Genomic DNA, 15,631 nt, shown 5'->3' on the forward strand with positions numbered 1-15,631 from the left:
ACTCTTTGCTGTCTGACACGGACTAATGCACCCACCCCCTAATTCTCGCACGCACGCACACACACGCACACACACAAACACACACACACAAATACACAATCTGTCCATCTCCCTAACTCATCTCATTCTCTCTCCCACACTCCCACACAGCCACACACAGAGATGCATGTTTACGCACACACATGCACCAAGAACGCGACTACAAGTCTCACTATGTGGTGCCACATTATGCACACTTTGATGAACTTTCTACACCGAGGAGGAGAGCAGCTTTGCTTGCTCTAAATCTCATGTACGTTTCTCACTCTGAACACACTTTGGCGGCTCTTTGAGGCGGTTAAGGGGCATACGTGACAGCGTTTCGCATCGATGAAAATCCAGCAGATGCTTCAAGTATGCGGCTCCTTCCCTTCCCGTGAGCCATTTTCTCACCCACATACTTTTGTGTTGCAGTGTTTGTGTTTACAAACTGAGTTCCAAGGAGGCCATAAAGAGTCGACATTCAATAGGTGTGAGAAGGCAGGAATTCCTCCATAAACACCAGAGTCCTCCCGGTCATCGGGATTCTGTGGAGGCACACTCCCAGTAACGAGGAGAACAAACATGCACACGTAGACACACTTCCACATGAACACGGAGCAGGACTAAATCAATCTAAGATCTCCCTCACGCTGAGTGAAGTGAAGCAATGGTAGTATCGGGACCTCTTGTGAGTTTAGATGAAAATTTTAAAGACTTATATGAGAGAGTTCAGATTTGGGATGCTAATCTTAGATTGTATGAAAAAAAGTCACGTTCACAATTATGTATGGTTTCTGTTAAATAAATAATATATTTTAACAAAGAAAGTATGGGAAACAGCTGCTGTGACTCTGATCACCAGCAAAAGTTGCAAATTGAAATAAGACACTCGGCCCAAATGGCAAATCTTTATCTGTTGTCTGAGGGAAATTATGAAAAAGGTGCCTGAATAACAAAATTAAACTGAATTATTTACCTAAAGCATGTGTTAAATAAAGAAATGTCAGTAAAGATCAAGCAAAAGATACTCAGACTCAGTTTTTTTTGGTTTCACCTCATATATTTTGTTTAATAAATGGGTGTATTGTATAGGTTTGTGCAGTCAATATAAAGTTTAGTTCAAAGTTTAACCCGGTCTCATTGACAGATTAAAACAAATATGTTTTTATTATACAGGTATCTGTCACAAATGTAAAGGTTTGTAATGTCAGCAGACAAAAGTCCTACTGTTCCCTATGCGACTCCCACCACACACTCATGCACGATAGAAGAAAGAAGAAATATACTCTAGTCCCACAGGCTGCAAAGAGCTAAAAGCTAACCTGCCTACCCACCTTAGCATGTTTCACTGGCAGCAGTTTTAAAAGTATTAAAGAAGCAGATCGCTAACCTAACCAACCAACCCCTTTTGACCTTTACACTTTCTCTGCGCTACACGGCACTTAAATGTGCAGCACAGAATGGGCCCCTCACTTCACTTGGTTCCTCCTTTTAAAATGGGTTAACACTGTCCTCTAGTGGTGGATTATCTCGCCCCCTCTTCACCCCTTTGTGTACAACTGACCACACTGAACCATTTATTTCTAACGCGTTATCTTGATTGTACCGAGATCAAATCACATCAGTGGTGGTGAGGGTGTTGAGATGCACAGAGGTGGAAGTCCTGGGTTTAAGATCACCTGAGAATGTCTTATCTTTAGAGGTTTTAAACATATACCGCCAGCAGTTTCACAGTTATGGTCGCACTTTACTGTTTGACACTTTCATCATGTATACAAGAACATCAGAGTAGTTTCAGGACATACAGTGAGAAGAGGCCATCCCTCCAAGACAGATTCATTGGGTTTAAATGTTCTGTATTGAGCAGTAGAATAGACAACAAGCGTAAGATTGTGTAACGTGACCTGGCCTAAGTAGTGTTTCTCTTAAATTTCACCAATTACACTGAAGGAATGTAAAAAATACCGGCTATCAACTGGGACAATGGGTGTGCAGGAGGATATCAGAGCGATTACAAGCCTTCATCATGACCATACTAGTCAAAATACCGCTTTATCTCACACCTTGTGATACAACAATTACCCCTTTAAAAGCAGAGCGGATGGAGATCACGTGAGTCTGGGAAAACAGCTACGCCCTGATGATGTCGTCAGGTTATCTGAGTTTGGGCTTGATGATCAATTTTTAACAGGAAGTCTGCTTTTCAAAGTACGTTTAAGAGGAGGATCAAACAAACAGGCTGCTGAGTTGGCCTCCAAAGCCCATCAGCGACTACTAAATGTTAAGGTGTCTATTTTCCCATTCTTATGCAGATATTTTAGTCCCCCTAGTTAATAAATGTGCAATACTAAATAACTTCTACAACAAAACTGAAACTCGATACCTGTTGTACTTGAAACTTGTACTTTGTACTTGAAACTACATATTTAACCATTTATTCTGAAATTTGTGTTTTTCTTTTTTTTTTAATGAGACATGTTGAATATTAATATAATTATTTTAACAGAAGTAATGAAGAAAAACAAACGTAAAGTAAAACTAATTTGTCATTTGTTGAGCTGCTGGGCGGTCCTGCGTCTGACGTAAGACGCAGGCGTTGTTTTGGAGGAGGAAGTGAAAGGGGAAGGCAGAAGCTGGGGGTAGTAGGTAGTTAGCTGGCTGACAGGCAAGCAAGCCTTCAAGCAAAGTGCCAAATTTACACCGCGTTTGTAGATAGATTGCCTTGTCAGTTTACGACGCAGTTGTTGCCAGTGTTCGCTCAAAGGGCAGTGCGTTTTTTACAACTAATCCGAGTCGAGGTTTTGCCAAATTAACACTAAGCCAGGCGGGATCAGCTGCAGCGAGCTAGCTAGCTAGCTAACGTAACGCCTAGTTAGCCTCCGACGCTAGCTGTCCTGAACAATAACAGCTAGTTAGCTCGCAGCCGGGTCTGATACGATCGAGAAGTCGCCTCTCCGGTGTGCTACAAGTTGAAAGTAAGTGTTTTGTTTGGTTTTTTTTTTAGAGACGACGACAGTCATTTTGGGTGTGTTGTGTTTGCTCACTCATCGTGTTATTCTGTGTCCCATTAACCCTGACGTGTAACGGCTAACGGTGGTGCAATGTTTTTCGAGAAGCTCGATGGCAAAAACAACAAGGCCGGCCTGTGGCTCCTCTGGGTCGAGTCCAACCAAGAGAGGGAGAGTCGAGGTCTGTCTGTCGAGCTAATCATTGTCAAAGGACGGCAATCTCTGTCAAATGTGGGCAGGAGGATTAATGATCTTTCTTACTGAATATAATATATAATTGTCGTTCATGCACAGAGAGAAGGGACTTCCAACCAAAGCTACACACATCTCCGATAAATCACTTCAAATGTGGTCTTTGGTGACATATCTTGACTCTGACGAAGTGTCGTTTTCTCATCTGTTCTGTCAACAGGCTGAGAGAAATAAATGTTGTGTTGCCTGGCAGACGAGACATGTCATGTGTTTCTTTCTTCTTCTCCTCTAGTTTTTGTTTCGTTTATGACTTGCAGGTACACGTCGTTCGCTTTTAATTTAATAACCTAATGTGACCACTCCTATCAGTTATGTTATTGAAACATAAAAGTCCTGTATTTAATTACCCATTCGAGTTTAAAAGTCTGTCAGGACATGAAGACTGAAAGTCTTTACTGCTCCAATGATTGATTGCAGTTGTTTGCAACCAGAGTGCAAACGACTCATCTCAGGTTACTTGATACTGGAGCTCGACTCTGGTAGTTTGGATCAGGCCTGTTTTGTTGTTCACTCATAACACACGATGTTGTTTGATTCTTTGAACATATTTTTATGTTCGTGTAGGGTTTGTCGTACTTTGAAATGTCTTCTTTACTTGCAGTCCCTTTGAACTGGAGCCTTGAAGAGTTTTTATGGTTTCGGTGGCACCGAGTGCGTAACTCTAACCGCATGTTGTTCACGTCGCTCCTGGCAAGCTCATATTAGTGGTAATAATTATTTTAAGGTTAATATTGTGTTGTGTACTGACCAGACTTCTTGATATCACATGAGCTGGAGCGTCAGGTAGAAACTAGTTTACCAGGAAATATTATGATTGACTCAGCACTGAGAAACATCTGAGCTCTGCCTTCCAAAATCTAAATTTAGTTCAGAGTTTGTTTGTTTGTGTCTGTTATTTGTATTCATGATGCATATCCAAGGTGAATTCAGGCTGCTCCTTCCAAGGATGTACCGGCAAAAGGAAGTTACGTTGGGTGACAGATTAAACAGGAGTAAAAGAACATAATTAACATTTTTTTTATAGTTTGTTCACAAATCAGTTGACAGCCAGTTTGTGTATACAGCTTATATAGTGTATACAACCGTGTGTTACCATCCCACATTTCCTCTAACCTGCAGATGCCCTACAAACTTTTCTTTTGTTCATCAGTTTACTCGGCTTTAACTCCTGAAGCTCACATCATTGACAAATGCCAGTCAATCATGTGACTAACGTGTGAGCACACCTAGACTTCAGTGATGTGCTGTTCATTCTTTAGTCAGCTGCTCCGTTCTTCACAGTGTTGTTGTCACGGGAGTGGTATGCTTGTTCCAGTCAGAACAAATGCAAGTGTCCTAACTCAAGAGTTTTTTTGCCGACTCAGTCGACGCACATTCTCTAGTTTTCAGTCCTGTGTGTTAATTTTAGTTTGAATTAGAAGTGATGTCTGTGTTTCGTAACAAGTTACACCAAAACCACTTTGAGTTGGTTTATTGGCATGTCTAAAATCTCTCGTGTGTTTTGTGTGTGATGTATATTGACCTACGTAAGGCTGATGGGAAGTGGTCAGGTTTTTGGTTAAACCCTCTTAAAACAGGCCACTGCCAAAGACATGAAGGTAACCGAATTATCTATTGGTGAAGATCACAGCACTGCTTAATATTTGATTGTATACAGTATGTACAGTGGCCATCCGTACATATGTTTAGATCAGCCCTAGTTATATTCGTGTTGAGGAGACGTTGCTACGTATATTACCTTCAGACAGCTGCTGTCATTCTTGCTGAGTGCACACATACGGTAGACTTACCTAGTTTTTTTTTTTTTGTCACAGTTGTTTGATGATGATTTACGCGGCGCAGAGAAGACAAAAGTATGAAAAAAGATAAGGTAGCCTCTTATGAAATCACAGTGAATTTTTTGTTTGCCTAGCTTATTTGTGCACGGATAAGGTTTATAGATAAGCTTTCAAGACAGGGAACACATTTTACTGCCCGACACTTCTTTGAGTTATACGAGTTTTAGCCATGAAAAGTGAAGTCGGCATGTGCTCCACATCTGTGTCACATGGAATCACAGAACGAGTGTGGTACCAGCTGGGTAGTATGTCCTGTGCACCAGTTCATTGTCATGCATTTGGCCTCGGTGAAACAGACACATTTCATATTTCTATTTTTGTATTACTAAAATTGCACGTACAGTGTTTTGCAGCTCAGAGAGGGGACAGTACACCATTTGTTAACTTATTCATGTGTTGTGCAATGTCTTGCTTACTTCATTTTGACTTGAACTGATGGACACCGTGCACGTAACTGAGCAGTGGTGTGCATTACAGGCTTTGGAAATTACACTGATTGCCCAATAGTGAACTAGAGTTCCTGCTGAAAGTACGGTGGCCTGCTTCATCTGACTGACCCAGACCAAGGGGATAAGATGTGCCATTGTTTGGTTGGATTAATGCAGATATGCCTAATTTCTGCCTCATTCTTGAACGTTATTGACACCCATGGTACAATTAGGAGTAGACACATTAGCTTGAAGGAGATTGGAGTGAGTATATATCCAAAAAAGGTTCAAAAAAAGGCAACTGGACTTGTAGAGTTTTTTTGAGAAGACGTTTCACCACTCATCTGAGTAGCTTCTTCAGTTGTAGGGGACTGGTGGGAAGTTTGAGGTTTAAATAGGACCTCCTACTGAAACTTGCTTGTTGGTATTAACAAACGGAAACCAGTGCAGCTAATTTCCATTAACGGTTGGGTACTTACCTATCGTTGAAGGGTGGGGGGGCTGTTTTTGTCCCTGTCCTCTTTCCCTATCTTAGCTACTCGGATGAGTGGTGAAACGTCTTCTCAAAAAACTCTACAAGTCCAGTTGCATTTTTTTGAACCTTTTTTGGATAAACCATGCCCTGGATGTCTGAGAACCTTCACAGTTTCTTCAAACTCGTGTTGTTTATGGGGTTTTGGTCATTTTTGTAACTTTTCTCTTATTATCTGATGGAAAGTAAGCCGTAAATTGTCAGTTTAGTGATTGTTATATCAGCAGAATATATCAGATTGCTCGGACGGTACGACGAAGAAGTCAGCCCTCTGAGAGGTAACTTCCTGTGCTGTGCTGTGTGAGAGAAAGAGAAAGAATGAAGTGCTCCTCGTGATTTGCCCAACAGCTTAGAAAGCACATGACTGGAATGAAAGGCGTTCAGACCCGATTGGTGCAGGGCCTTGAAACTCAACATGCAATTTTGCAGACCAGTGTTTGCCGGTCTGCTTAGAGACAGATTTACTTTTGTATTGATTTCGTTGTCTCCAAACAATAGGAATCATGTGATCAGGTGGTGACTTGATGTGACGTGGTGGTTAGATGGCGTAACTTTTTTTTTTCCCCTTTTGTCTTTCTGCAGCTGTGGAAAAATGACATCCAGGAAGAAAGTGCTCTTGAAAGTCATCATCCTGGGAGATTCTGGGTGAGTCACAACGTGGCAGGTTTTTTAAAAAAAGAAATTCTCCTATGTGCCAAAACCAGCGGTGGCGTGCTTAAAAAAAAACGTGACGCAGTAAAAATAGTTAGTTAGGAAAAAAACGAACGAGCTGAATCTTCTCTGTAAATTTGTTTGCATGCCGATACTTCCTTGTTGGCACGAGTTATCATTATGTCATAAGCTGTCTCCGGGCAGAGTGCTTCTTGTAAATACAGCCCAGCTGCTCTTATCTGTGTACGGTTTAAAGGGCACTCTATGGTTCACCGCTTTTAATAAGTCGTATGAGTATAGATGTAAGAGCTGGGGGATAGTGTAAAAGTCTTTCATTGTTGTTATTTATTTATTTATTTTTAACTCTGCTGATGATGGTGACTTTCTGTAATGCTTCTTACTCTCAGTTCTTCTAAGTAGCTGTCTGAAGGCACATGAAAGTTGTAGTAAGATTTCGTCCACGTGGCACTCACTCTATACTTTGTGTTTCACGCACAGTGTTGGAAAGACCTCCTTAATGAACCAGTATGTGAACAAGAAGTTCAGTAACCAGTACAAAGCTACAATAGGAGCAGACTTCCTGACCAAGGAGGTGATGGTGGACGACCGGCTCGTTACAATGCAGGTGTGGATTAATTACAGCTGGAAGATCCTTATCTTGAATGTTAACTGTAATTTTTTTTTGGTCTCTATGAGCCTGGAGTACCTAACGTTCTTCTTCTTCTTCGTTTGTCTAGATCTGGGACACAGCTGGCCAGGAGAGGTTCCAGTCTCTGGGTGTTGCGTTCTACCGTGGAGCAGACTGCTGTGTGCTGGTGTTCGACGTGACCGCGCCCAACACCTTCAAGACACTCGACAGCTGGCGGGATGAGTTTCTGATCCAGGCCAGCCCTCGCGATCCGGAGAACTTCCCCTTCGTGGTGCTAGGAAACAAGATTGACTTGGAGAATAGACAGGTTGGTATGAGCGGATAATGGAAAATATCATGATCCTGTGAAACCGAGGCCCGGTCTGTTATCTCATTTCACTGATAGAAGACAGTCTAGATGTGTTACAACGGTAACACGCCATGGTTGTTTGTGCGCTGGTGTACAGGAGGAGTAAAGACTGAGCCTGTAAAGACTTCTATTGACTTGACCTTTGTGATCCGCAAGAGTTGCATAATGTAAATGTTTATGGCATAAAACTGCTGTGTAAACAACTGAAGAAATTACAAGAGTCATTGTACCTGAGCAGAGTCATGTCTGTGCTCAGTGAAAGCATTGCATCAATATCAGCACGGCGCATTTAAATTCAGGCCGTTTTACAATTCAGCATTCATTAAGAGTGTGCAGACATAATTAAAGTTCTGTCACTTTCTGTTTAATTTAAAGTTACAGTAGAGATATTGGCAGTAAGTATGGTGTTGAGGGTCACATACAACCGATAGCTAACCTCACTTGTACAGATATTCTCCTAAATTATTCAGACTGTCGTCTCCTACTCTTCAATAACTTGATCTTGGAATACCTGACATTTTTATTCTTTACCTTATTAGTTTTACTGCTGCTGTACCTGTACACCATGCATGTGATGAATAATAAACCTTGTATCCTTAAACAGTGGCTAGAAAGTAAGTTAAGTTGGAAATCTCTCTCAAAATATAACCAGATCTTCATTGAAGTTAAAATTATGAACAGTTTATTTTAACTAACTCAAGTGACCGAATAGAAACTAGTTTGTAAAAAACATGTAGCACGTCATATGTTAAAAGGGTCTCTGCATCCAAGATGGAAACATCATGCCACAAGTGTGTAGTGGTGTCTTTATTTATGGGCTACATGGCTGCCTCTAACCCTGAACTATTTACAATCACTGAGGGGAACTCCCACATTATAAATGTATATTACAGGAGTGTAGTGTCAGAGCAGTTTTCCATGTAGAATTCAAAAGACTTGAGTCTATTCTGACTAGAGTCTAGAATGACAGTAACTCAATAGAGATGCTGCAGAATTACCTCAAACAAGCCATTCACCCCAGAAATCTGAAAAATATGGCTGAGCTGAAGCAGCTCTGTCATAAATTATTGTCCAAACTTCTGGCTGGACATTATGCAGGCCTGATCCACAGCTAAAACTGTTTTGAGGTTATTCATGCCAAAAGACACAAGGGTTATTATTGTTGGTGTCATGTGTTTATTTAAAATTGTAACCTAAACAAAAGGTAAAATTTTATGAAGTAGAACAACATGTGAAATAGATTTGATTTTATGAAAGGTTATTTCATTTGGAGACGACCATGATCCCGTCCAGATTCGGGTCATCATTGTTGACTGATGTCGTCTTCTTCATACACACAGGTTCCCACCAAAAGGGCTCAGGCTTGGTGTCAGAGCAAGAACAACATCCCCTACTTTGAGACCAGCGCCAAAGAGGCCATCAATGTAGAACAGGCATTCCAGACAATTGCACGTAACGCCCTCAAACAGGTGAGTTATAGTTCCTTTCTATGAAAAGTCCAACTTGTGTTGTCTGTGTAATAACGATTGGTTTCACTCATCGCTGTTTTCTCTCTCGCTGCCTCTCAGGAGACAGAGGTGGAGTTGTATAACGAATTCCCAGATCCCATTAAGCTGGGTCGGGATGACAGAGCTAAACCTTCAGCAGAAAGCTGCAGCTGCTAAGGGACATCTTGGACCACCTTCTCTCTTTCTGAATCACCCCGTCACCGGTTACGTCACCTCCAACTCGCTCCCAGGGAAAAGACTTCCCTCCTGGTCTTCCTCCTTCACGCCACTGATCATTCCATCGACACCACCCCCCACGCAGTACGCTGCACATGGATGTATCTCCCCCCCCCTCTCCTCCCTACCTAGCACACAAATCAACACACTAGCGTACTCTCGCAAATTACGCCCGACAAATCCAGAGCCCAAAGATCACACGAGAGAAGAATGCCCCCCTGTGGCCTCTGAGTCTCTCGCTGAGGGGGCAAGATGGAGCCATGTTCAGAGAGTGCGATTGGGAACTCTAGATGGACTGGCTGATGCTCTGTAACGTGAGACGATGTTGGCTAATGTCAGCATCCCAAGTATCTTATTCTCCCTGTTTTTCTGTTGCTTTCTTTCTTTTTTTTTTTGTCAAGAAATAATCTAATTGAACAATATATATATATATTTTAATTGGCTGATGTTATTTTTTTTTTCTAGCCACCCTGAAACACACGCTTATTGTTTTGCACTTTCTTATGTTTTTGCCTTTAAACGTTATAGAGGGATGACTGATTTTGGGCAACGTCTGCTACCACACGCCTTTCGGTAAGCTTCAAATTATGCCGCCTCACGTTTTTTTCCTTGTTAGATATCTCCTGAGAATCTTTTGAACACTCTGGTGATTGTATTTTCCCCCGCAAGATTGTGCGTTAAAGGGTTTGTAACGGCCTCACGGTGCAAAAGAGACATTAAGTAGACATTAAATAAAAGCTGACAAGGCGGTCACAGTGTAAAACGTGGATTAATCCCCCCTTGCTATATTAATATTTGCCTTTTATGTAACATTACTTGTACTTCTACTATTACTGCTGTATGTGTTCTGTCCCTCATCAGACATCTTTGAGTGCTCTGGAATTACAGTATGCGTCACCGACACTGCTTACACCTGTCTCTTCTGTCATGTCTTTGTTATTGCTGTTCTATCTATCTGCTTGTAGCTCAGGTTGGCTAAGTACTTAATATTTTTAACGGATTGTGTATTACAGTGTATAGATGGCAAAGGTTAAACGGATTGAACTGAAATGGATGTTCTTTCTTTCCATTTAAGAAAATATCCAACTATTTGCCCCGGTATTACTCCTTCTCCTTACAGAAACAATTACTGCAACGCCAATGATGTTGTTAAAGAAAATTCGGACGTCAAATAATAAAAACTCTTGAATATACCAGTTGTCTAACGTTATTTGTCTCAATTTATGTTCGATTGAGTGGTTAATTTCTTTTTGCACTCAGACACCACCTCACTACTGTTACTAGTTCTAATCCAGCACTGATGTGCCCCCTTTAGCCTCGGTATCCTTGAGCAAGTCGCCTAACTCAAGCTCCCCGGCTGCCTCATGTGTACGTACGGCTGGGTTAAATTTAGAAGACAAAAGTACTTTCTTCTTTAAAAGCAAATTGATATCCACTCACGGTTTAATTTATTATCTCTTCTGTGTCATGAACCCCTGTTCAATCATTCCAAGCCGTATGAAACACTGATAAATGGAGGTTGCATTATACGTAAGTGAGACAGCTCCACAGGCCTGGGTTTCAGGTTTCATTATGGTGGTTTACTGGAATGGTTTTCTAATCTTATTTGTGGTTTTCTAGCCGCAACAACTCAACAGTGTCTGCCCTTGGAAAAATTCCCATGTTTGTTAAAACTAACTGAGTCCAGTCTTTGCTGTATATCCCAGTGTATTGATGTCTTTTTAAAAAAAAAAAAAAAAAAAAAATTGGATCTGCATCTGGCCTAAAAACATAACAGAAGTAGACGCAGTATTATTGATGTCAATAGTATGTATTTTTTGTCTCAAATGGTTCATCCTGATATCGTGAAGAGAATTAATCCAAAGGTGAATAAATTCTACCATCACCGCCTCAGTCATTCATGATGAGCCACCATCAAAACAATTTTGACAAATTATATTTTCTGTATTATCTGATTCCATTAAGCTTTAAATGTGTTTTATCATTCATGTGGCTGCGATGATCGTTCAACTGTTTTTGTATTTTGTGTGCCCAAAACGGTGAGATTTTAAAATAATGGTGCATTTAAAAATGTCAGAATAAGCCTGAAAGGAAATTGCATGTGTGATTATAGTAATAATAACTGTTTTTTAATATTACTAAGAGAAAGAAAAAGTGTTTCAAGGGGAGGCCCTACGCCAAGTTTTTGCATGCTCAGAGAATTAATCTGAATACACACGAGTTTAGTAGTCATTCTGGGACATCAATGAAAGTTTCTTAAAATTAAATAAATTATATATATAAATTATATATATTGATATAATAATTAATATATTTATTTTTTTCTAGCATAGTAATGTTTATGTAATTGGGATTTTATCTTAGACAGGAATTGCAGAGAAATAAAAATGTTAAACAAATACGCTATAAATGATTTCCGCTTTGATTTACTTTTGATTAATTACATTTACTACTAATAATGACTCATTTTGAAACCTAACCGTTTTCATTCCATATCTGGATATCTGAGCGCACACATCAACGGCTGTTCATGATTTCCGGTATGTACGCGGAAGTAGCTCTCGCGACTGCAGCCACTTCCGCCTTTAGCCGCCTCTCCGGATACTGAGAAATGGTAAGAGAAAAAAGACATAAGAGCTGATAAAACGACACAATTCAACGGTTACATTTATCAGACGTTGTCGATAGAAGGCTGTGACCGCGCGTACATTAAAGCTGCATCAATTTACGAAGGCGCAATTCGTTTATTTTTTCCGTTGGTCATGTTAGAAGTGGCTAAGGAGGCGGTGAGCTAACAGGCTAACGTTAGCTATTTGGCTTTTTAGCTAAAAAGAGAGCAGATATAATCATATAGACACGACGAATTTTAATATAATATTTATGTTACGACACGCGGGGCTGGTTGTAACATCATAATAATACCCTGTTGCTAAATAACGTATTATGCTAACTGCAATGACGGAAAAGGAAGGCAAGCATCTGTTGAACTTTGCTGCTGGTAGCAGGGTCATCTGATAAAGATGTTTATAGAGCAGGTGGAGGATGGTGGTGCAGCTCCTGGAAAACAAACACTGCTTAATTTTAATATGTCTACATGTCGCATATACAAATTTTTCCCAGTTCTGTCACTGTTTACTGACATTATCTGCAGTTAATAGGAGACAGCATCATAAATGAGACATTGGGCATTTGTTTTGAGTTTATGTCAGCTGCACAGCCTTTGGGACAGCAGGACAATAATAACATTTTGAAGACAGTGTGGCTTTTGACAATCAAAATGTTAAAATATATAAGCAGTTTCTCTTAACTGCCTTTTATAGACCTGAATCACAGCAAAGCAGGAAGAACACAGGCGTCGTAAACAAGACTAACGATGGCTTTATTCCATTTAGACGGTTCCACATGAACCTTTGTGGGGAACTCAACAGAACAGAGTCTTTGTTACTGTTTGTAATTGCGACAAAATATCTGAAAGGTGCATCTGCTGCCATATAAAAAAGAAGAGATGCTGCCTTCAAATGGTGTTTACCGTGTTAACGAGTAAACTACATGTGAACAGCTGCATCTTGTTCTATTCTTGAACTTTTGGTAAGGGCTGAGTTTCATAGTTGTGTACATGGCCTCTAATATTGTAATCACAAGCTCGCTAGTTTCTTTTAGCAATTATTTGCTTCTCCCGCTCAGGTTTCCTTCAAATGTGCCTAAAGTGAAGTAGCACGCCTGTTGTAGCGTCCAATATATAGTATAAATGAAGACAGTGTTCGTTAGAAACGATCGTCATCTATTCTTTTCCTTGTTTTCCGTACCCAGACGGCAACTTTGCGCCCGTATCTCAACGCAGTGCGTGCCACACTGCAGGCCGCCCTCTGCCTTGAGAATTTCTCTTCACAGGTGGTGGAGAGACACAACAAGCCGGAGGTGGAAGTCAGGTGAGGGTGGCACCACAGCTGTGCATGTGACAAAACCAAACGGCGTGTGAAAAAGTTTAACCTCTTAGTACCTGTGACTGACTGACTGAGAGTGTGTGTTTTTTTTTTTTCACTTCCAGGAGTAGTAAAGAGTTGCTCCTCCAGCCTGTCATCATCAGTCGTAATGACAAGGAGAAGGTTCTGATCGAGGGCTCCATCAACTCTGTCAGAGTCAGCATCGCTGTCAAGCAGGTCGGTCGGGGCGCTGTCCCAGTGTGAACCGTCACTCAGAGCAAAGGGATATGTTTTATGAGAATCGTGTCCTGATTGTTCCTTTGAAATGATTTTGCTGCCGTAGGCCGATGAGATTGAGAAGATTCTGTGCCACAAGTTCATGCGTTTCATGATGATGAGAGCAGAGAACTTCTTCATCCTGAGGAGGAAACCAGTCGAGGTAAGTGGACATTAATAGTATGCTTCATTAATGAGATATCATGTATGTAAAATGTTTGACGGGTGCTTTCAGAATAATCCAAGCCTTTAAAACAGTTTTTTTTTATGCCTGAAGTCTTATCAGCATCCCTTAATTTGCTTCAGTATATAATTTTAAATGGAGAGCACTTTTGGCGCCAACCCCTCCTAACTCACCATCCCGCCACAAGCAAGGAATCACTTCAACTTGTGCGGAGCGCGCTTACATAGCTTAAACAGGTGATGTAATATTTTATTACCACCTACAGATGTCAGTATTATCTGATGTGCTCTTTAAAAATATTTCCATATACTTAAGTTAAAACAACAATTACAATTTTAGAGAGTGGTGGACTTTCTTTAAAGATCTGTGTAAATACTCAGTGGTGATAAAATGTCCAAAATAGCCTAATGGGCATTAAAGTGATTGACTGGAAGGCACCTCAAAGTTCTCCTGCTCTCAGAATTTTAGTGTGAAATTTTCGGGATGGAGTCGCTCCGTTAGGAATTCATTATACGTGACAAAGACCTCCTGGGCCAATCAAACCATTCTGGACAGCATAGTCAATTACATCACCTGAGTGGTGTGAAATTGAATTAGTTCACAATGGAAATGGCTGCTGTCAGAGAAGGATTATTTGTTGCTCTGATTGGTTGTAGGACTATCTATATGTAGTTTTTTTTAGTGTGTTACCAGACTCACATTCTTCATAATTATTTTAAACACCTAATTTTAGTCTAAATGTTGTCAGGTACAAGTTAAGATTTTACCTTGAATCACATTGAGTGATTCCTGTTAATGCAGGCAGCTGACGGCTGAAAGAAAATATTTTTTCATTTACAAATAACAGTTTTCATCTTTAGTTGTTTAATTTAAACTGCACGTTTTCCCCAAATATCCAGGAAAGTCCTGGAAAACCTTTTGCAAATAGTGGGATTACTGGTTATCATGTCTGTCTTTGCAAAGTTCATAATACTCATCTCAAACAGATGCATGTGATCGTGTGGTGGGAGGATCTTTTAACGCTGTCATTTTACCCGTCGTTGTTTCGCAGGGGTATGACATCAGCTTTCTCATCACCAACTTCCACACAGAGCAGATGTACAAGCATAAACTAGTGGACTTTGTCATTCATTTTATGGAGGAAATTGACAAAGAGATCAGTGAAATGAAGCTGTCGGTCAACGCCAGGGCTCGTATAGTCGCCGAGGAGTTCCTCAAAAATGTGAGTTACAGTCTCTCAACATGCAAATTTGCACCAAAAACAAATTTATGTTGGTTTATTATTATATTAGGATGACAGTTTTATATTGGTGCAGTGTTTATTCAGTCTGTTGCAGCCATGAAGCACATTTTAAGCTCAGACATTGTGTTTTTGTTTTACGTTTGCAGTTTTGAGAGAGAGACACAAAGAGAAATCCCAGGAAAACATTCCTTTTGCAATCTCGGCCGCCGCTGTGGAGCGTTCGTATCACAGGACGGAGAGGAGGCAAAATGCAATCGGCCCAGAGACGCTGGTGAAACATAAGATGTACAGCAAAAATGTACAGGCCAATGGGGCTTTAACCCTTTAACCTTTAAATTCCCCTGTGCTCAAAAATATTGATGTTTGTACATAATTGATATCCACACCAGACATGAATCTCTGCCTCTGGAATATTGGAAATCAGGGCAGGTCCTTAAAAAAAAAAAAAAAGAGATTTATCAATATTAGTGAGCACAGGATAATACAGGTTTCTTTTTCCAGATAATTTAAATGTTTTTTTTTAAAATACATAAATATATATATAAATATTATA

General features: G+C 40.5%; 2 protein-coding genes across 3 annotated transcripts; both read left to right on the top strand.

Moving 5' to 3' along the window:
• The first annotated feature begins 2,633 nt into the window (after window positions 1-2,633).
• LOC311486993 (ras-related protein rab7-like) lies at window positions 2,634-10,645 on the top strand. Of its 2 annotated transcripts, none has more exons than XM_084543068.1 (6): window positions 2,634-2,996; window positions 6,662-6,724; window positions 7,229-7,355; window positions 7,468-7,686; window positions 9,069-9,197; window positions 9,297-10,645. In XM_084543068.1, the coding sequence occupies exons 2-6, from the start codon at window positions 6,672-6,674 to the stop codon at window positions 9,390-9,392; spliced, it is 624 nt and encodes a 207-aa protein (XP_084399194.1). In that variant the 5' UTR covers window positions 2,634-2,996; window positions 6,662-6,671; the 3' UTR covers window positions 9,393-10,645. The 2 variants fall into 2 exon arrangements, with proteins under 2 accessions (XP_084399194.1, XP_084399195.1); XM_084543069.1 differs by lacking the exon at window positions 2,634-2,996 and adding an exon at window positions 3,132-3,210.
• A 1,361-nt stretch (window positions 10,646-12,006) lies between these two features.
• arpc4 (actin related protein 2/3 complex, subunit 4) lies at window positions 12,007-15,604 on the top strand. Its single transcript, XM_084542790.1, has 6 exons — window positions 12,007-12,066; window positions 13,263-13,381; window positions 13,501-13,612; window positions 13,719-13,814; window positions 14,887-15,057; window positions 15,225-15,604. Exons 1-6 carry the CDS (start codon window positions 12,064-12,066, stop codon window positions 15,228-15,230), a joined length of 507 nt encoding a protein of 168 aa, XP_084398916.1. The 5' UTR covers window positions 12,007-12,063; the 3' UTR covers window positions 15,231-15,604.
• The last annotated feature ends 27 nt before the right edge of the window (window positions 15,605-15,631 follow it).

The sequence above is a fragment of the Chelon labrosus genome (assembly GCF_963514085.1).
Source record: "Chelon labrosus genome assembly, chromosome: 4".
NCBI classification, from domain to species: domain Eukaryota; kingdom Metazoa; phylum Chordata; class Actinopteri; order Mugiliformes; family Mugilidae; genus Chelon; species Chelon labrosus.

Bases quoted from the DNA above. Each gene is read 5' to 3' on its own strand.
- LOC311486993 (XM_084543068.1), top strand. From the start codon at position 6,672: ATGACATCCAGGAAGAAAGTGCTCTTGAAAGTCATCATCCTGGGAGAT. The intron at 6,725-7,228 runs GTGAGTCACAAC...TTTCACGCACAG, and splicing joins ATCATCCTGGGAGATTCTGG to TGTTGGAAAGACCTCCTTAA. The intron at 9,198-9,296 runs GTGAGTTATAGT...GCTGCCTCTCAG, and splicing joins CACGTAACGCCCTCAAACAG to GAGACAGAGGTGGAGTTGTA.
- arpc4 (XM_084542790.1), top strand. The intron at 13,613-13,718 runs GTCGGTCGGGGC...TTGCTGCCGTAG, and splicing joins TCAGCATCGCTGTCAAGCAG to GCCGATGAGATTGAGAAGAT. The intron at 13,815-14,886 runs GTAAGTGGACAT...GTTGTTTCGCAG, and splicing joins TGAGGAGGAAACCAGTCGAG to GGGTATGACATCAGCTTTCT.